Source organism: Phoenix dactylifera, chromosome 3 (assembly GCF_051530095.1).
Source record: "Phoenix dactylifera cultivar Ajwa chromosome 3, Ajwa_hap1_PhDact_Kaust_v1.1, whole genome shotgun sequence".
NCBI lineage: Eukaryota > Viridiplantae > Streptophyta > Magnoliopsida > Arecales > Arecaceae > Phoenix > Phoenix dactylifera.
This window is the reverse complement of record NC_143192.1, coordinates 44,140,295-44,161,021: the sequence shown is the minus strand read 5'-3', so window position 1 is coordinate 44,161,021 and position 20,727 is coordinate 44,140,295. Positions and strand designations below refer to the sequence as shown.

The 20,727-nt window shown below is 36.6% G+C and overlaps 1 protein-coding gene and 1 long non-coding RNA gene across 5 annotated transcripts; both read left to right on the top strand.

Moving 5' to 3' along the window:
* Positions 1-1,251: 1,251 nt before the first annotated feature.
* On the top strand, positions 1,252-13,183 carry LOC103719475 (26S proteasome regulatory subunit RPN13-like). Of its 4 annotated transcripts, none has more exons than XR_015976444.1 (15): positions 1,252-1,510; positions 1,792-1,840; positions 4,452-4,544; positions 4,673-4,732; positions 5,191-5,229; positions 5,326-5,400; positions 5,515-5,581; positions 5,657-5,747; positions 10,884-11,002; positions 11,089-11,112; positions 11,211-11,305; positions 11,379-11,456; positions 11,543-11,597; positions 12,554-12,756; positions 13,135-13,183. XR_015976444.1 is itself a non-coding variant. In XM_008808738.5 (14 exons), coding segments are annotated over exons 2-14 (822 nt in total). In that variant the 5' UTR covers positions 1,252-1,510; positions 1,792-1,816; the 3' UTR covers positions 12,592-12,949. The 4 variants fall into 4 exon arrangements, 2 of the variants coding, with proteins under 2 accessions (XP_008806960.1, XP_008806959.1); XR_015976445.1 differs by having other exon boundaries at positions 12,958-13,183; XM_008808738.5 differs by lacking the exon at positions 13,135-13,183 and having other exon boundaries at positions 12,590-12,949.
* A 3,799-nt stretch (positions 13,184-16,982) lies between these two features.
* Positions 16,983-17,892, top strand: LOC148714400 (uncharacterized). Its single transcript, XR_015976452.1, has 2 exons — positions 16,983-17,193; positions 17,352-17,892. It is a non-coding gene; the product is annotated as an uncharacterized LOC148714400 (long non-coding RNA).
* Positions 17,893-20,727: the final 2,835 nt, after the last annotated feature.

Below are 20,727 nucleotides of genomic sequence, written 5' to 3'. Positions count from 1 at the left end.
TCTTCGGCACCTCCCCACCATGGGGGCGGGGGAGAGGGAGGGGGTGCGACAGCGGGGCAGAGGGAGAGGGTGCGGCGGCGGGGGAGGGAATGGGGTTGGGTGGGAGAGGAAGAGACCGTGAGAGAGAGATTTTTGGGAGGAAATTTTTTTTTTAAATGAGGATATTTTGGTCAAAAATACAGCTTTCCGAAAAAGCTGAAAACAACATTTTTGGAAAAATCCAAATTGGAGCTTCCCCCCAAAAGCTGTTTTCAGCTTCCCGCAAAAGTTGGAACAGCTTTTCAGAAAATTTACCAAACACCATTTTTTAGCTAAAAGAACTTTTGGAGAGCCAGAAAGTGCTTTTTGGCCCTCCAAAAGCTCTCCCAAACAGGGCCTTTTAGTATATCCGTTGCAAGTTAAATTAGAATGAGAGTTCTTCATATATGCATAGGTTTTTTGCATGAATACCCTTCCAAAATTGATATTTGGATGTATACCCTCGTAAAATACTTGTTTTGCTATTCTACCCTTTTTTATTTTTATTTTTGCATATGTACCCATGCTATCTAATGACGTTAAAAAATTAACGTTTTCAAATTAAAATAACTAAAATACCCTTAATAGGTAGACATGCAAATAGATCGCAATCCCGCAGGAGAAGAAGACAAGGATAATAGCGCAATTTTAAAATTTTATTTTATTTTTAATTAGTATAAATATGATTTTTCTTAACACCGTTAGAGCAACCGTTAAATTATGGGCATTTGTACAATAACAGAGTTTTACGAGGGTATACATGCAAATATCAATTTTGGAAGGGTATTCATGCAAAATCCGATATTTAGAAAGGTATTCATGCAAAAAATTCTAAGGCTCATAGTAAATTAATTTCATTTTTTTCTCGCAGTAACATTTACATTAAACCTGATGGAACTTTCTCAACAATTACTAAATCCATATCTGGACTTTATAATTATAAATACATGTGGGTTTAAACTTGAATCTCAATTATGTATAGGCATGCCTCTATAGTGATGATAAGACCAAAACCCATTTTATTAAGAAGTAAAGAAGATTGAAGACTAGCTAACAAAATTTTGACTAAATTTAATCTCTTTTAAATTCAAGTAGATCAACATGCTAAAATAAATAGGCCTAGCTTCATTGTACAAACTCAAAACCAATTTTGGTTTGATTAGGATCAAATTGAACAAGAAATAAGAGAATTGAAGTTAATATTTTCTTTTGCTTGACGATACAATTATTTTTGCCTGTGCCAAGAAATCTCGCCTCGGGCACCAAAGGCGTAGTCAAGGACGTTATAGTAATTTCGCTTCCACTATTGGATAAATATATGTTAATAAAATCTCGCCCGTCGGGCACGAAAACCTTTGGATGTTTCCCGTTCGCAACCCCCAGAAACCCCCGGCCCCGAACCGAGACTCCGCCCACCGCCGATTCCAATCGGTCCTCGGAGAAATCGTCGAAATTCGATCAATTCTCCGATTCGTTTTTTGCTCGCTGGAAGGTGAGAAGGCCATCGATTTTTTTCTTCGGTTCTTTCTTCTGTTCGGATTTACCAGGTTTTGCTTGCAGCAAGTGGAAACCCTAATTTTGTTGGATGATTTCCCAATTTCTTTTTCCCCCCCTTCGATTTATCATATTTTTTGACCTAGTGTTTAACGTCTATTATCAGTAGTTTTGATGCTTTTGTAGCCATCTCCTTCTCTGTACTTCTTTGGAATGCTTGTAGTTAGTTTGATATCCGTACTCCTTTAGCATGAATCGTTTCTTGTCATGGAAACTTAGGTCTGGAGCTATTGGATCGCCAGCTATGGAGGGAGTTACTTCATTGCAGGTACTGATAAATGGACTAGCTGATTTTTGTTTTTAATACTTTTCCTCGTGTTTATGTTATGATTGACCTTAATACTGTTCCCTATTTTGCTTCAAATTTGCCTGATAGCGAGGGGAAAAGTTCCTAAAGAAGTTCCTTTCCTATAAAGATTATATCTTGGAGCGTGACAGGAAAGATGACTTGCATTGTAATTCACGAGACACTACTGGAATATGTTTAGCACTTAACAGAAGTACCTTTAAAATTTAAAACTGTGAACCGATGACCACTTTCTCAGATGGTATCACCCTGGCAAGGGAGCAAGAATTCGATTCTGGTTGGAGTCAGGGGTGCAGTGGGTATAGGGAGAAGGGTTTTTTTTTCGGGGGTGGGGGAGGATTGGCCTGACCCTTTTTGTTTTTTTTTTAAATAGACAGTTTTGAAGCCTGGGTTCTAGGATGAAAAGCATAAATTGGTTCTCTTTTAGTGGGTTTTTTTGGGTCTGTTGGTGATTTTAGATATAATATTGTTGGTTTTGTCAGTTACGTATGAAGGCATAGATTTATTTATTTATTTATTTATTTTATTTTTTTTTTGCTACTGTAAGAGAGCATGAGGTGGCGAATTCCCTACTTGATAAATAAACATTTAGGAACAATAGTTTTAGAACATCTGAGTAGTTTCTGTAGAAAAAAAAGTTGTTTAGTGATTGAAAATTGGTGGCAATTGTTCCTCCTTGGCCATTTTTTGGGTATACAATTTTCCATGCGCAAGTTGAAGATTATAAAGAAGAAGAAGACGAAACATGAATAAACAATGATCAGAAAAAGGTACTTTGGAAGGATTGGAAACTGAAATCTGAACTAGATTGAGGTCTTGCATCCACATCTAACAAAAAACAGTTTACTACTGGATTTTGAGATGTGCATGGGGCAGTGTTGCTGGGTGGACAGGGAGATTTTTTTGAGAGGTGGCAGCAGACAATGTGCTTGTATATGTTTGGTGCAGAATGATAGAAAGGAGTCGTCCATTGGACGGTGGCATAAAGATGGAGAAACTGACAAACATAATGGTTGACTCAGAGTAATTGGATTATCTTGCTCCAGACCTCCTTTATGGTACCAACCTGTTGAAATATTCACTTCGTCCTTAGAAAAATATGATTTCTTTTCTAGATCCTGCGAGTCTGATGCTAGAGATCTATTAACTGCCCATGTTTAGATACCTGATAAATTACCCATTTGTAATGATATAGCAATATTGATATCTCCATCCATGTCACAACTCACATGTATGAAAAAGAAGTGCTTTCGTAAAATTCTAAAGTGTATTTATCAGTCTTGTTGGTATATTAGTGAATGTTACATGCAATGCATGTCTGAGGATAAAAGAAAAAGGCTTAGAAACCATTGAGATAAGTTATATCTGAACAGTTTAAATACGAAATGCAAATAAAAACAAAAGAATGCAGCAAAAAAGGAAAGAGTAACAAAAGATATAAAAATATCAAACTAAAACGTAAAACAGGAAAGAAAGAGAAATTAAAGACTAAAATTAGAAAATACCAAATATGCAAACTAAAAAATGTAAAACATAATATGCAAACAAAAACCACAAAATAGGAAATGAATAGCAAAATAAAAACACACTTAAAAAAATAGCACAAACATAATTTATAAAAATAAGAAAATAGGTACCATGTGAGTAAGTACAGCTTAAAGAAGTGAAGTAAACCAAAATATAAATAGAAAACTAAAAGCAGTATTCATAAAACAATATATGTAAAACTAAAAACATGAATACCATGTGTATTTTCTTGGCTTGTTCTAGACATCATTCTCACATGTTAAACTGATTTGGAAGGAGATGGTTTGGAGTTATTTGTAATTTTTTTGAAAGAGAAGTCGGGGACATACCTTACTCGGTTCTTGTTTGTTTCACATATTGGAATTGGTAGAGATTTGAATGGCCATTCCACTGTATGATGCTTTCACATGAGAGTCTTCTGTCCCAGCTATATGATGGGGGGACAGAGAGTTGCAGTATAGCACCTTCAAGGATGTGTCGAAGTGAGTGTATGGTAGACTGGAATGGTGGTGTTGGGAGAAGAATGTTGATTTTATGTATTGAATGTCATCTTAGACAGGAGGGCGGATTTTTCTTTTTTCTTTTTATAACTGAAGGTGTTTCTGGAATGCTCAAGACCTTGGTACAGAGGAGCTTTGATTATTCTCTTTCATCTCCTGATCTTATAGTACCATTGATGCTTTATAATTTATTTAATTATCCATGCTCTTCTTCGTAAAAGCCTTCTGAAATAAGAATTATATTTCCAAACTGATTTTTGCTTATTACTTTGGGTTTGGAGATGCAATCCTGCTTGTCCATCAAAAACAGATTGCAGTATTACCGTGAATCTTCCTTGTGGTTTGGTTGAAGTGTTTGCTCTTGATAGAGTTATTGCACTGCTGTGGCAATCTTTTGAAAAGGAGATAGACATTGGTCTGTTCATGGAGTGTTTCCTCAATGATTTGTGGAAATATGCTCTACTATGAGTCCTTGAGATCTTCTGTTTTTTCTTCTTTTCTTTCTTCTTTCACAGAATTCCAAGTAAATGGTTATTTTTTACCAGGAAATCATGTTGGAGTTTCGTGCTGGCAAGATGTTTCTTGAAGGAACACGAGTGGTTCCAGATACTCGCAAAGGACTTGTCCGCATAGGAAGGGTAAGGATTAATGTTAGAACAAGTTTTTTGTGGCAAATTTATACTGTTTAGGAATATCTTGAGTTTTTTTGAGTTATTTTTCACTTTCTAGTATTTCTGAAATAAATTTTGTGGACTTGTATGTTTAGGGCGAGGAAGGATTGGTCCATTTTCAGTGGCTTGATCGGAGTCAGAATATAGTTGAAGAAGTATCCCTGTCCATTTCATGTGATTCATGTTTTCACAACTACATCTTTGTAAACTACAGTCTGTGACACCACCACTGGTGCCAACTGCTTGTGACAGAGCCTCTTTTTTTTTGTTTCATACTTTCCCCTTTTGAGTTAACTCTGTGATTTCTTTAATATGTTTAAAGAAATTCATTCATCCGCTGGATGGATTTCTTTGTAAGTGCACAAATCTCACTTTTGTTAAATTGGTTTGGGTCTCGTAGCGCTACTACGTTCACTAATTAGTTTCATCTATTGACTGACCCCTTTTTTCTTTTTCCCGATTCCAATTCTTTTTATCATGGACCTGAACCTTGCAAGGTCCTAGTATTAGCTTCCTTTTCAGTTATCTGAGATTGTTATTTCAGGTTTTTTTTCTTGATAGACGCTTCATCTCAGAACTTTCAAGTTGTCTTTCTTGACTCTAAATATCACAGGATCAGATCATCTTCCCAGATGAAGCTGTTTTTGAGAAGGTTTCATATCATATTAAACCATTGATGCTTTTGGTTTTGGTATACCTTTTGATTATGCATTCCTGATGCATCTTACTCTTTTTTGCCCTTATTCAGGTGACTCAATCTTCTGAAAGAGTGTACATCTTAAAGTTTAACTCTGATGATAGGAAGTTCTTTTTCTGGATGCAGGTCTGCATTGTGTTCATCTTTCTTTTTTTTTTTCCTTTACTTGTAAGAGCTTATTTACCATTTACTGCACATTTTTTTTTGGATATTTGACTTTTATATTCTGTTGTACTTCAGGAGCCAAGAGCTGATGGAGACACACGGATATGCAACTCCATGAATAGCTACATTAATCGGCCTTTAGGTATTTCTGCATCATTCATGTGACAGTTTGTAATAATTCTGTCTCTAAGTTAAACTGTATTTTTCAATCAACAAGATGTAATTGGTGAAGATGAGGCTGAAGCTTCAGTTCCTCTGCAAATGTCTGAGATGTCAGAAGATACTGCTGAGGATGATCTCTCATCCAGGTATGCACAAAGTATCAGCAAGCTAGGAGATGTTGCATTAATCTGATGCTTAATTTTGTCTTTGATAAATATTGATAAGCCCATAATATGCTCATGCATTCTAATTCAGTTCCTTGGCTAGCTAGTAGCTGTTATTCTTTTTGTGCAGGGAACATTGTCTTTCTCAGCAACTATTAAAATGCACATAGTACTCATCTACTTGCTCAATTCATAATTAGCCACAAGAATTAGTCAAAGGAATGACACTTGCATTAGAATTCTTCTATTTTTACTTTTGAACTTGCGTTAGATTATTCTATCTTGATTATTCATAATTATATGAAGCGAAAAAATGGATTGCAGAAGTAGTAGTAATATGAAGGATGGCATATAGTTTACACTAAGTGGCATACAATTAGTTTTTTTTTTCCTAAATATGTTTATTTTACTTGGTGAACCTTGTATCCGAGGGAGGGATTGTTTGAGAGTTGCAACTTGCATGTTCATAGTGAATCCACTCTCTAGGGAAGCTCCCCTGAAAAATAAGTAAGATGAAGAAAAGAGTTGAAAGTGTTGGGGTCAGCTTTATGGATCCTCATTTGCCCAGTGTTCCTATTAAGGGTTACCTCAGAAATAAAGAGTTGAAATTGCAAGCTAGTATCAGTGTTCATGAAGAAGTTTACGAACTCCTAGGTAAATCCGGTGTAAGAAAGTGATATGCACAGAAAATCTGATGACAGTGCTCAATCTTGGCATGCTTTGCTCACTTATGTGTAAATTTGAAAATTTAAGTGAAGCTTTGTTTTGCACCTGGGAAAGTGAGATTAGCTGTTGTAACATTAATGCTGAAGAGAAGATGACAAAAACTAGTCAATGATATGAATAATGATATATTCACAGACCCAATGTTGGCGTGGGAATAAATACATGTTTTTTTGTATTAGTGACGAGTAGGAGAAAAATAACGCAAAATCTAGTGATTGGATGCTATCTATTAGCACCAGTAATGGCATTTTTATCCAATGGAGAGGCTAATTTTAGAAGTGAGCAAGTGGTAGCACCCATGGAGAAATTACAGAACAAGATTTAACCATGCGCTATGTATATGCGGTGGATAGGGTGTTGGAGATGTTTTAGAGGTACAGCTGCAACATGAGTCCTTGTGCCATGGTAATTAGAATTGGGCACGTCCAAATGATTCTTTGGTTTTACTGTTATGGACAATTAAGATTGGATACATGAAACTCTAAAACTTTCTCATTGATGATGATATGCTTGAAGGATTATGTGGCCCCTTTTTATTATGAGAATGAAATAGAAAAGATATTGCATATAAGATGTTGTTTCTTGTAAAGTTCTTTGTGAAGACACTTTCTTATGGCCTACCCCATTTTTATAAGCACTTTTAGAATTGTTTCTTTTAGCATTAAATATTTGAATTATTGCCGATAAAACAAGAATAGTGGAGAAAATTTTGAAAGAAGTATTGGAGGACTAAGGAAAGAAGGGAAAGATTTTTTAGCAAGAGAATTTTTTGAAGCCAAAGTCAGTGTCGAATTACATAGAAATTTCCTTGTTGTGTTGGACAAGAATTACATAGAAATTTCCTTGTTGTGTTGGACAAGAATTACGTAGAATTTTCCTTGTAATATTTGTAAACTATGAGTAGGAGGAGAAGGGGAAAATTAGAAAAACTAAAACTGCTTATTTTTTTTAAATAAATATGTTGGGGCTTCCACCCTTGACAACTAAAGGATTAATCTTTGTTGGCATCAACTCTTCTCTTGTATTGCTTTAAAATATAGAGCGATCTATCAATCTTAGATGCATCATAAGATAAAAGTCTGGATGCTAAATTTAATATTTCACAACTGTGACTGGGGTTAGGCACCCTATAAGCTCGGCTTTCACTCAGATTTGCTGTTTGTCTTGGGGTGGGGGAATAAGTGCTGCCTCGTGATGTGCATGGTTTGGATTTGATTTGAAACTGAACCAAGCTTGACTTCCCTCTAAACTTTAATCTGCAAGTCTGAGGGGAGAAGTGAAGGGAAGGGGTTGAGGAGGGTGTCGGCATGGTTGGAGGAAAGGAGAGAGTGGATTAGGCCTGGGCACAAGGCACCAAGGGGCTGGAGCGGGCTAGGGTCAAGGAATAAGGAATAGTGGCTTTTTTTCCCGTCCTGGATGTGGTTGGGGGTTGTGGAGACTATTACCAGAGTTGCTGCCTATGTACCTCCAATTGAAGCCCAGCTTGTAGCTATCCAACCACTAGCAGCCCTTTTCTACTAAAATGCTTCTTTTGTTTCCACCTTTGATTCCCTTTTTTTTTTCCGGATACTTCCTTCCCTTTTTTCCTCCCTCTTTCCTTCCTATTTTCTTCTCTTATTCCTCTTTTAAAATATCCTTCACCTTTTCCTCTTCTTTTAAGATTTCTCCTTTTCCTCGCATTTGCGAAATCCTTCCTTTTTTATTGGCCTTATTCTTCTCTCCTTTTCTTCTCCTTTCGATTTTCTTTCCCCTGTTTTGTCTTTTATTTTCTTTATTTTCTCTTTTTTTATCTTCCCTGTCTTCTGTATTTCCTATTTTCACCTTATTGTAATCTTTGGGGTGAGATTATATGATTATAGTTAAGCGTGTGGCTTAGGAGCCTTTTTTTTTTTAAAAAAAAAATTAAACTTGTACAAATTTTTTGTTGTAACAATTTTCTTTTTTGTTTTCATTTATCACTCTTATATTTGAGCTTGGGGATCGTTAAATGATGAGTGCATTCCTTGGTTTGGCTAACCTATGCTCCTGTTATGGTATTATATTTTTTTTGCATGATTTGGAAAGAATTAGGTTGATTAAGTTACTTTTTAATATATTTTCTGCCTTTTTTTAAAAAAAAATGGAGCACTTGAGTGACTTGTCAATTCATCTAGGTACCTAGGTGGTGCTAAGGTGGTTTAAGGGTCCCTACCAATTAGGGCTGCCTCATTGCCTTGACATGCTTGGGTGGAAAGGAGGAGAGGTGTGATGCCCTGCATGTGGTGGTTGGTCGGAAATGACATGGATGGTGATAGGCAATATGATCTGCTATTAAAGTAAGGAGGAAATTGCAAGGAGAAGAGAGCAAGGAGAGAGGAGTCCTGAATAGGGGAGGAATTGATCTATCATGCAAGCAACAATTGATAACTTAGGGCGATTGGGTATGGAGGGGGTGACGAAGAGGAATAGGGAACATGAAAGATGATGGGGTGAACCAGTGAAGTGTTAGGTCAAGCGAAGTCTTCTACTTGCCTTTAATTTAGCCATCCATCTTGAATGCATGGTCCAGATTAATGAAATTTTATATACAAATAATTATAATAGTCAGGTTTTATAGGAGTCAAGCTCATTTAGGCTATGTTAGCTCATCTTGCTTGAATTCCACTCGGGTTTTATTTGGGGCTTAGCCCTTTCTCAGAGCTTGTTTTCCTTGGATAGGCCTTGGACCATGGGCTTAGAACCAACATCACTTCCTTGAGTCCTTTACCAGCACTACCTATTATGGGCATTTAGATTACAATATGGCAAGGGAGGAAAAATTCATGTTGAAAGACTATAATTTCAGCATAAATGCCACATTTGGTTTACAGAGTGAGGGTTAGCATAAAAAATTGTATTCCCACTTAGGCCCTCTTCTGATATTTAGTTTGTGCAAGAGGTGTCCGAATCACATTTCACCATTCCCTTGAATATAGGAATTATGATTCAATTGGTAGATGGGAGATATGGTCAATTCTCATACATATGTGAATGAATATTGTTTCCAGTATGAGTTATTTTGCTGTATTTGCGGTATCAAACAAGAACGATGATATCTTTGTCCCAGATTAATAGTGGCATTTATGATTTAAAGTTGGAAAAAATATTAAAATTTGATTTTAAAAGATGTTAAACTATAATTTTATTCCTTAGTCAAGTGTATATTCCAAAAATTGTAAAAAAAAAAATCCATCTAGCTTATAACTGGAAGTTGAGCACTGGAATGGAATCGCCACTTCTACCCTTGCATTCTTCCATTTTCTACCTGAAAAATGTGATAGAAGTGCTGATTCTGATTCCTTGTTTTGCTTTCCCTTTTAATTGGAATTTCCGCTCTGGTTCTTTTTTTTTTCTCGCAAACCAGAGATGGGTTAAGAACTTCCATGTTTCCAATACTACCGTATCCCTTGAAATTCTTGAATGAAGCAATTTAGCTATTTTTAATAGTGACTAGAGGGGTCTTTTACCAGTGCATGGGTTTCTCATTTGGTGAAAAATTCGAACTCATGTCAGTGATGTTAACTGTTAAGCTTATCAATCTTTGTAGCATTAGCAATCCTTTTTTTTTGGGGGGGGGGGGGGGATCCATTATTAATCATATAAAGGGGGTCTGTGTAAGGTGTTTGATGGTGTTGATTACTAAAGGGGTACATTCATCTTCCCTTGGAATAATTTCTATTGCCTTTTTACATTTGACACTGTCAAAGGAATATATGCATTTTTCCTTAAATACCTTGCACTGTATCTTTTTGGCTTCTTATGCAACTGAACCTACTAAGATCACAATCATCTTCGTTAAAGATATGCTGTCTATTTTCCCTTCATTAGTTCTTTTCCTGTCTTTCACTCCTCTTATCTTTAATAGTATATTTATCTTTAATTTTTTCCTCCTCTGAACACTCATCCTCCAATTGACATTCTGGTAAAACATATTGCCAACGGCCAACCAACTGACTGATTCTTTGTAATGTAAAAAAGGGGACCTGTGAAGTTCTTCCACATAGACCTACTCTTGGTGAATAATAGGAATTACTACATTTATTCACTTCGTGTGTAAATCATTTTGTATTTTTGACCTGGTAATAGCTGCTGATGACTTGTTCATATAATTCTTTTTGGAGCTTTGTCCTTGGAAACCAGCAACTGATGGCTGTCTAAGGCATTTCCTAATCTGGCATTTATATTTTATACCCTCCTAATGAAACAGAGACTTTGTGATCAGTTTCTTTTGATCTCAATAATATGGATGCTAAGTAATTTTTTTCCTTGCCTTCTCTGTGAGTTTATTGAGTCTTTTGTTGATTTTCCTGCTATTTTATTTTTGTATCTTCTCTGAAAGCTTCTGATGTTTTCTTCGGCTTTTCATACACTTAGAGCTGGAAACTTGGTTGATCAAAACATGGCTGCCGAATTGGCTGGTGAAGTAACCTCATCTGCTGGACCCGTACAATTGGTAGATTTACAGAGGATATTGAGAAGCATTCAACCGTCAGGTATCACTTTCTTTCCTATTCATGGACATATCTTTTACTTTGATTCTGTGAGCTTCTGAAATTTATTTGTTTCATTGCTGCTGTAGATGCTGCTGAAGATCCTGATGCAGGTAAAACGCCAACTGAATTTTGAGGTTTTAATTGTGTGGCTGAAGGTGTGTGCATGACCTTCTTTTTTGGTAACTTATGATCTTGTTTTGGTTAACAGGATTAGGATTAATAGATATTTTGAAGCCTGATTTAGTCATGCCATTGATTGAAACTTTGCCACTTGAACAGCAATTGGCATCATATTTACCAGAGGTATCTGCCAATTGCAAAAACTAAGGAGATACAGTGATTGTCATTGCAGTCTTTGATTATTCTGCTGTTTCAGGGTTCATGGACTCCTGCTGATCTCATGGAATTGCTGCAGTCTCCACCATTCCGCCAGCAAGTAGATGCATTTACTCATGTAAGAATTTTACTTTATGAATGATTAAAGATGAGGGTATCTTTCCATGTTTTGGGTAACCTGACTATTCTTCGGATATCTGGTAGGTGCTTCGGACAGGACAGATAGACCTGTCCCAGTTTGGAATCAACCCAAGTAAATGTAAGTATTACTTCTTAGTTCAAGAAACCAAGTTTCTTCTCTACGATTGGCTTCATAATCTATGCCTGGCTTACCATTCACACCAGAAATGTGAAGATGTTGGTTGAGAAGTTTTAAAACTGAGGCTGCCAAAGAAATCAACTGTTTACGAGCAGCTTATTTTTGGCTGGCTTTTTAAATAGTGAAGCCAAGCTAAAGCTAATAGGCCTGGCTGGCTTCAGGTCTGCTTGGTTAAGATTGAAATATAAATAAAACATGTTTGACATATTTATATAATTTTATATTTATTTTACTTCTTGTTTATAAATTAGAAAATTTCAATTTGCATAAAAAAAAGAATGTATTTTGATTATAAGATTGAAATATAACTCCGGTAATTAGCTTGAGGGACCTCAAGCCTTCACTCTCTCTCAAACTAGCTGTTCGGGAGCAGCTTGAGCTTGTCTTGAGTTCAGCTCAATTACAAAATGAATTGGCTTGAGCAAGGCCCGGTTCGCTTGAGTTTAGCTCATTTGCGCCCCTGGTTACACCATGCTCAGCAACCTGTGTTGCATGAAATGGCTAGCACACATTCATATATATGGTAAACCGCTGGACGCCCCCCTGGTCAGCATGGTGTTTGCAGTATGGGCAATGAAAGTTTAATGTTTCCACAGGCTCATTGCCAATTGCTAACCCTCTGTGAACTAGTGCAAGATACCGGTCATGGTAACTTGGCCAACTGAGGTGCTTCCCACAATACCTGGAAAACTCCAGTTAGCATGAAGTAAATTGCTTAAAAATTAAAAATTCCATGGTCTTCATCTAAGAGCCCTAGGCACTAGTTCCAGTCATAAATAATGGGACACAGCCAAAATAAAACAATGATTTGGTGTTGGTACTGTTTTTAATTGATACTTTTTTGATTTGTTTGGCTAAGCGAAGTTACTCCAGTACCTAAAATGCCTTTTCTGCAGATAAATTCACTGTTCTCTCTTTTCTTGAGGCTCTAGAAGACTCGGTGTCGAAATCATCAGAACCTGGAGGGACACAATCAAGGCAAGATGAGAACAAGGATGCTTAGTCACAGTGATGCGGTGGAAGCGATACCATGGATGAAAGCTGACTGCACTGTAACATGATTTTCGAATCATTTTATTCCGTCTGAGGGGAAGCAAAGGTAAGAGTATTCAGGTGCTTGCCTATCATGGATAATCTGGATGCTTCATCAGTGAGAAAGGCATGTGAGAATTGGACGGTCATCGTGATCGTAACATTCATTGTGATTACAGATATTGATTGATATACACAGATAGATCAATAAGCTGCTCATTGTTTTCGAATCTAACCTTATATGGCCATTTATTTTCTTATATTCAAGGCTTTTATGGAATCTGATGCAAGCTAGTTCCAAGGAACAACTTGCAGTTAGTTGATCGACCTCTGCAATGACAACTGACGATGGAGTTGTCTTTACTGTATGGAGCATGAGGACTACTTTGGGATTAATTTTTGTTGTCACTAATCTTTTCAAGTGACTATTCTGGTTGTATATTAGGAAGCATTCTATATCTACCACATAAATGGAGAGCTATGAGGAGCTTCAATGGAATGTTGTTGGAATGACTGGTGATATGCGGCACAAACCTTTTACCAAATGGTTTCTTCGCAGCCGCATGCGACAGACCACAAGAGGGAAAGGGGTTTAGGGTATCAGCCGGCAGCATTCTGTTTTCGGATATACGGGTCTTTGATTTGTTTCTTCGGATGGGACCGGTCTTCTGTTTATTTGTTACATGAGTCGAACTAGAGAGCAATGCAATGGCCGCATGTGCCCAGAGCTACCATCTGACATGATAGCAACAAAGTTGCATATGCGAGTGGGACTTTTAAAAAAGTTGCAGCCTATTAGATTGTTATCAGTCATCTAGCTGTCTAGTTTATCAAGGCAAGCCTCGTCTCTTATCTAGAGTTGTCTAATGTGGGCATCCATATTTTGATGTCCGGTTGATATCCTTGTATGCACATTTAGAAAGTCATCTCTATCTACCATTGAAATCGGTATCAGTATATTTATATTCATATTTATTTTATTTAATAATTATAAATACTATTTGGATACAAAAATATATATTTATATTTATTTTAAACAAATATAGATATAAATTGGATTTTGAACGTGTGGATATAAATATGGATATAAGTTAGATAATTAAATTTTATAAGTATAGAATAAAAAAATATTAAGTATAAGATAAATTAATTTAATATTATATTAATGCCTTTATTTATTTATTTTTATAAGTTTGTGATTGTTATATAAAATTAAATAGAATTGGATACGTCCAATAGTTTTTTATATATATTTATATTCGATTTTTTTTAGATGGATGTGGATATGGATATTAGTTCGATGAATCTTCAAATAGATTTGAATATAAAAACGAATTTGAATAAATATTATTCGATCCACTTCCGCCCCTATCTCTATTCCAGGAGAGAGCGAACTTGTTCTCAAACAATCTTATCCCCATCAAAATAAAAGCACATCGGCGGTGCCCCCATTAAGGCTACAAATGGATCGGGTTAATCCGTAACTCGATCCGACCTAATTCGTTTAGACTTGATCTGACTCGTTTTGGAGGACTCGTGGAGCTGGTTTAGGTTCTAAAATTAGAACTGTTCTATTTTCTAAGTGAGTTATTGAATTCAGACCTAATTCGACCTATTTGAAATTTGGGTCGAGTCAAAACTCAATTTTGAACACCTTTTCTTAGATTTGAGATGCTAGTCTCTTCCACGTATATGTGATCACGAGCTGTTGCCAGAGTTTTGGAAAATATGGAACAAGCCAAGGATCATACCTTCGTCATTAACAGGTGTATAAATTCATCTTACTCTGCTGTTTTAGGGCTCCAAGATAAGTATCTTCTGCATTCAGATTCAACATCTGTCTTCTTCTCTTTGCCAACTTGTCATCCTGATGTCTTTGATTGTGGTTACAGTTGTCTCTGCAGAGAAGGATTGATGCGTTGATTTAACTCTCTGTCAGTACTGTTTGGAATTGAGTTGGAAGTCTGTTGCGACTCCTGCTGTTTGCTCTTTACCTGACCACTCCTCACCGCTGTTTCCATCACATCAAATCTTTTCTGCCTGGTTCTTGCTGTGTTTTGACACGACAAAAGATTTGATCTCCCGTTGGAAAGAAGAGATGAAGAACAAGTTTAGAACCTGCTGATACTCAAGAAGTCCAGAATTCGGGAGGTGAAGCTTTCACAGTTCTTAATTTCTCTGCTGAAGTTTAAATTCAGTGCTGCAGGTTGCATCCGTTTATTGAAGTTTAACGTCCCCTAACCGGTCATTTGGTGCTCCTGATCAGTTTATCTTGTTCTGATCCCATCACAATTGGCTTTTGGAACCTTGTAATATCTCCTACAGTTCTTCTATCTCCATGTACTTTACAAATACCACCCTGTAAATGATCATCATCCTCTTCAATAAAAAAAAAAATCTTTACCACTGGCCTTTATTTTATTTTATTTTATTTTTTTTGCTGCTAAGACAGATAACTTATATAAATTTAGCGTGGATACATCCTAAAAATTAAAAATTAAAATATTTCGAAAAAGAGATGATAAGGTCCAATGATTCGTTTGCAGCATTTGAACGGAGCGATCAGCAGCAAAAAAAAAAAGAAAAGAAGTCGTCCAATGAATCAACCGCACTTGTCTCCTTGCCGTACTCATCTTTATTTCCATCAACGTTGTTTCACTGTAGAGCGGTTGGGCCAGGAGACTTTAGAACCAGTGGAGCTCGAAGGGAATCTATAGTACCAGCATCTCATATTCTTTAATCCAACCAGTTCTATTATTGGTACGGCGATGTGATAAAAAGCTGTTCAACAACGCAGAGAAGGGCATTCGTACACCTTTGAAGGCTTTTTGTATGAATTGGTTACTGATTTGGATCACAATATGCAGGTATACTTTAATGCTAATCTTCTATAATACCTATTTATGTCCCATCAGTGGGTTGAACCAGCTTTCAAGCTTTTCCCAAGTTCCAACACCACCCAGATGGTGGGACCAACGAATCTAAAGCAATATCCTTACCGTTAACAAAGTTACTATAAACGTCGGCAGTTGCTGCAATCACCAAATTCAATTGTTATCTTGATTTAATGGCCCAATTGCCGGCTTCATAGGCAATAAAATTGGATGAACTTTTATTCCCTTGTTATTTATCAATGAGATAAGTTAGTTATGATTGACTGGCCTTCTATATACGATTCTTGTTAACTAGGCACTTTACTTTCCACCTATAGTTTTCATAGCAATCTCATGTTTAATCTTTAACCTATGTGTGGATTAATTGTCAAATAATAGGTAACAACCATAAATTTCAATATATTATGGTAACTAATGGTGCCTTGTGAAAATATGATTTAAAAATATAGTTTTAGAAAAATATTTTTATTATCTAATCTTTCTCTACTCATCTTCTCCAAAGTTATCCTTCTTTTTCAATCATTACATCATTTTCAGTTTGTCATTAAGGCTTTCCCATCTTCTGCATAAAAAGAAAAAAATAGATATCATTTTTATTATCATTCATAACTTCACAAATACTTATTTTAAAATTCTTGCCATGCACATCTTTTACCGCTGGCTTCATCTTTCTATCCAACTTTCGTCAAAATAATTTGAAAAACTTTGACAATTGCTTTGGAAAATATCATTGAGGATTTGATCACTGGTGCACATTCTCTCCTTTTCCCCCTCCTTTTCAATTAATCGATAAATTGGGCCTAAAATTTTTTAGCCTAGATGGTGCCAATTTTGGCCAAGTTGGTAAAGTTACGTATTGGTAGAAGAGTCCTACGTTCAACTCCATCCTTGCACGCTTCCTGTTTCTTATTAAAAAGTAGCCATAGCTACCAAAAAACATAAAAAACGAAGGAAAAAAGAAGCCATAGCCTGAATTGAGGTAATCAAGTTACTGGCCATGCAATTTTATTTTCTGTTTAAAGTCTCATCTCATTTATTCAATCCTAGAATATCTAGAATCGGTGCAACCTAAAGATCTTGTTATTTGATTTTTTTTTTTCTCTTAAATGTTGTGTCAATAGCTGCAGCTCTAGTCTATGTAAGGGCAGGAGGTGATTTCTTCTAAAAACAATTATTGTGTGGCTGTTACGTAGTAGGATCACAAATTGTACAGGGAGGCGGTATTTATTCAAATGTTTAGCCGTACCAGAATCCTTATCCTTTTTTCTCTGCCACCTCCCAACTCCATGTGTTTGAGAGACTTGACATTGTTTGATTCCTTCATTTATTTATTTCAAACTGATGATATCTTTGCTTTGCTATGCTATATAAAGGGGGATATCGTTCTCTCTTGAGCACTAAAGAGACGAAGTTTAAGCAGAAGGGAGAAGAAGAAGAAGAAGAAGACATGACGTGATATTGGCTCGGCTCATCTGTTTTCATTTAAGATTCAGAAGATGAGGCGAGCCGAACCAATATCACTCATGTATGCTTCATTCATAAACTTTTCAACTCTAAACCTTCTCCACGGATGAGCTTGAAATTGTTGTTGGTGGAGAATATATAGCTAAGTAATAAAATTTCCTTCTTATATTATTTCACTTCTCGAATGGCATAGCATTTTCCAGTTCATTTAGCGATCAAAACTTGAAGCTTAACCTTATTACTTTCTATGTTTGGATTACTTCAACATTGTGATCCTTCGAGCTCTTTCAAATGTTCCATGCAGCATGATCCCAATCCAAGGAGCTGTGGTTGCTTTCCGGCCTGTCCTGGCAAAATAATCTTAATGCATGGCAACAAATTTAAGGATCTGATATTTTTTCTTGCGGTTTATTTCTTTGTAAATATTCAACCAAATGTTTTGTCTTTCGCTCGTTTTCAATTGGAAAAAAAAAGTCGATCTTTTAGCTTAAACTGAAGATCAGCAACAATGGCTTCTTCGATCATCACTCCAGCTGATGAAGGTCCCAATAATCCAGATATTCGCCTGACCGGTATTACTTCTCAAAGGCAACCTTTAGAGGAGAAGCTGGACTCGTGCTTTCCAAGCCACAGAGATCTGTCTTAATGTTTTTCTACTCCTGCTAGGCCTGCATGGGCACCAATCAAGCAAGGCAGCATGGGGATCATCTCTGGTCAGAATAAATACTTCCACTTCTTGGAGATATATTTGTTTTATTGGCTTTGCTATCAGAAAGTCTCTAGCTTCTACTGTCTCTCCTGAACTTACTGTGCTTGGTGATAGAGTATTGCTTCATTCTAGTTTCCATTTGGCCTCAGTCTTGTTGCTTCTCTTGGCCAGCTGACCAACAGACGCATCCTCTTCACTGTGAGGAAATGCTGGAAGGTTTACATGCGCATGATATTTAGCACCTACTCAAATCCACCGAGCATCCTTAAAAATAATAACTATGAAGATATCATGAAGTAGGATCACAATTTCCGAAACAAGGGTGGCGTTTTTTAAAATGCTTGGCAATATTGCTAGTCCTTATCCTCTTTTACATGGTTGTGGGAGCTTTGCCACCTCCCAACTGCATATGTTTGGGAGCTTCGACATGTTTGATTCCTTCAATTCTTTTATTTCAACCTAATGATATCTATGCTTTGCTGTGTTTTGTAAAGAAGGGTATTTTAATCTCTTGAGCATTGGAAGAAGAAGAATAAGCAGCAGCAGAAGAAGACATGATATGATATTGGCTCAGTTCAACTCCTTCTGCTTAAAACTCTAAAAAAGGAGAGCAAAAACCAATATAACTCATTATGTATGTTTCTATCCTAATCTTTTTCAATGCCAAAACTTCTTAAATCATTCACTTTTGTGATGGCATAATTTTTCAAGTTCTTTCTCCCAGTTGGCTCGACCTTTTGTAATTCAAAAGGATTACTCAATAAAGTTTGGAAACTCAACCCACTTTTTCCGTTCGGAGTGAAATGCAACACTACCCCGATCCTTTGGACTGAAATCCACGGTGTTATATATGTTTGCTATCCTGCCCAACATACATCGTATTGATAGCCATAAATTTAAGGCTCTGACTTATGCCTCATGTTCCCTCAAAAAAAAAAAGTAAAAATTTATTTCTTGTGAATTGTTTCTTTTTTTGATGTTTATCTTTCCCTTTTCTTCCTTCTTTATCTAAAATTGAAGCAAGCAACAATCATGGTGGCTCTGTATCACAAAAAAAAAATAAATCATGGGGGCTCGCTCCAGCTGATGAAAGTCCTTAGAATTTGTGTTCAATCGACTAGAATACTTCTGCAAGGCAAATCTTTAGAGGTGAAGCTTTTCTAATAGACAAGTGATTTCTGAGCCAGCAAGATCTTTTTTTTACAATAGTAAGAGAATCCATCAAAAGCTATATAGCATCTTGCAACTCTTACAATCAATTTTGAAGCAAAGTTTCAATTATGCCATCAAGTCCTGCATGTTTTTACTTCATTCAATATCTATCATATCGTCTCTTGCTTATTGGCTACAACCTCTGAACCTTAATTTGCCTGATGATAGCTGAAGTGCTTCAGTTTTCCATTTGTCCTTAATTTTGTTGCTTCTCATCCTAACTATCTTTTGATTTGTTTTCCTAAGAGCTTGTATGAAGTTTGGAATACCTTAATGATTCTCTGTGTGGCTCACCAAGTTTTATTTAACAGGTCAACGGTCAATCTGATGCGAATTTAACTTCGGCTAAATTATACGATACTTTATTAGCGAGTATCAAAGAAGCGACTCGATCAGACGTGTGTGTATATTTGGGCGTCCAACACCGCGTGAGTTTTACTATTTTGAATTCTCTCCCGTTCAAAAATAAACGGCATAAGATCCAAACCGCAGCTCTACGTGCCACCTCAAAATGGGTCATCATGTATGGGATGTAGGATGGACGTCATCAGTGCATGCTATGCATGTGCTATGTATATGTATGACTCCTTCGGAGATTGGTATAAATGATTTACTTGATGATCAAAGCTCAACAATATCTTAATCTCAGCAGCAAAATTAACCTCACTTGGGCATTAAAAATAATCCAATATGCTCAACGGCAATTTAATAAATAATTAGTCTTAAATTTTGCAATAAATAAGTTGTAACAATTCAGAAAAATATTATTTGAATTTGTTGAATCTATATAAATATTACCTTGTGAATAATTAATATATAATTAAACACATGTCTGGATTTTCACCCAAGCCGTCGACCTACTTATATTACTGTATCTTAAAAAAAATAATTCAGATAAAATTTAATTGGCAGCAAGGATGGTACAACCTACCTTAATCAATGCTGCGGACAGCCAGGAGGAGGCATGAACCCGTCTCGTTGCGCGTGTTCCGAACCACGTTGCATGATTCCCGTGTCTGTCCAACCGTCCCACGTGCTGTTGCTGGAAACGGCACGGCACAACCTGGCCAGCCAATCAGCAAAGAGCTGCGACGATGAACCCCGTCTTCCCCACGCGGCCACGCGCACCATCCACTCCCACTCTCTTAAAACCCGTTAGCTATTCTTCTCATGTTCTTTATACGTATATTTATGATATGAGATTCCTCTTTCTTGGAATGCAAACGTTTTTTTTTTTTTTTTTTTAACAATAGTTGCTTGCATCAGTCTAGCATAGGCGCAACCAGTAAAAAAAAAAAAGGCGTAAAGATGAGGGGTGGTATCAAACCATATCCAAAAGATCTCACCAAAATGATAAGCAACGTAGGAGATGGCCTAGTCTGCTATTCTGTTCATCTTCCAATATACATAAGCAGCCTGAAATGAATCACGGTCTTTCACCAACCATTGAATTTCTCTAAGCAATAGGTGACCATCGCCCTTTTGCTCTATATCCTGAATCCTATCGATCACCATAGTAGAGTTTCCTTCTAGGAAGATGTTATTAGCCCTTAGGACACTCCCGCATAGATGATATCCTCCCATACTGCCCTAAGCTCTCCTCCTATAATTATCATGTCACAAGCGGACTACCCTCTTGTAGCAATCAATCTGAAGTTGTGATCCTGGATCATAAAAGTCGTTTTTTCTCTATCTCCATCTACCGACATACTACCATCGAAGTTCATCATGAGATGGTCAAAAAATGAGGGCTCCCAAG

Bases quoted from the DNA above. Each gene is read 5' to 3' on its own strand.
- LOC103719475 (XM_008808737.5), top strand. From the start codon at position 1,817: ATGGAGGGAGTTACTTCATTGCAG. The intron at 5,748-10,883 runs GTATGCACAAAG...TCATACACTTAG, and splicing joins GAGGATGATCTCTCATCCAG to AGCTGGAAACTTGGTTGATC. The intron at 11,113-11,210 runs GTAAAACGCCAA...TTTGGTTAACAG, and splicing joins TGCTGAAGATCCTGATGCAG to GATTAGGATTAATAGATATT.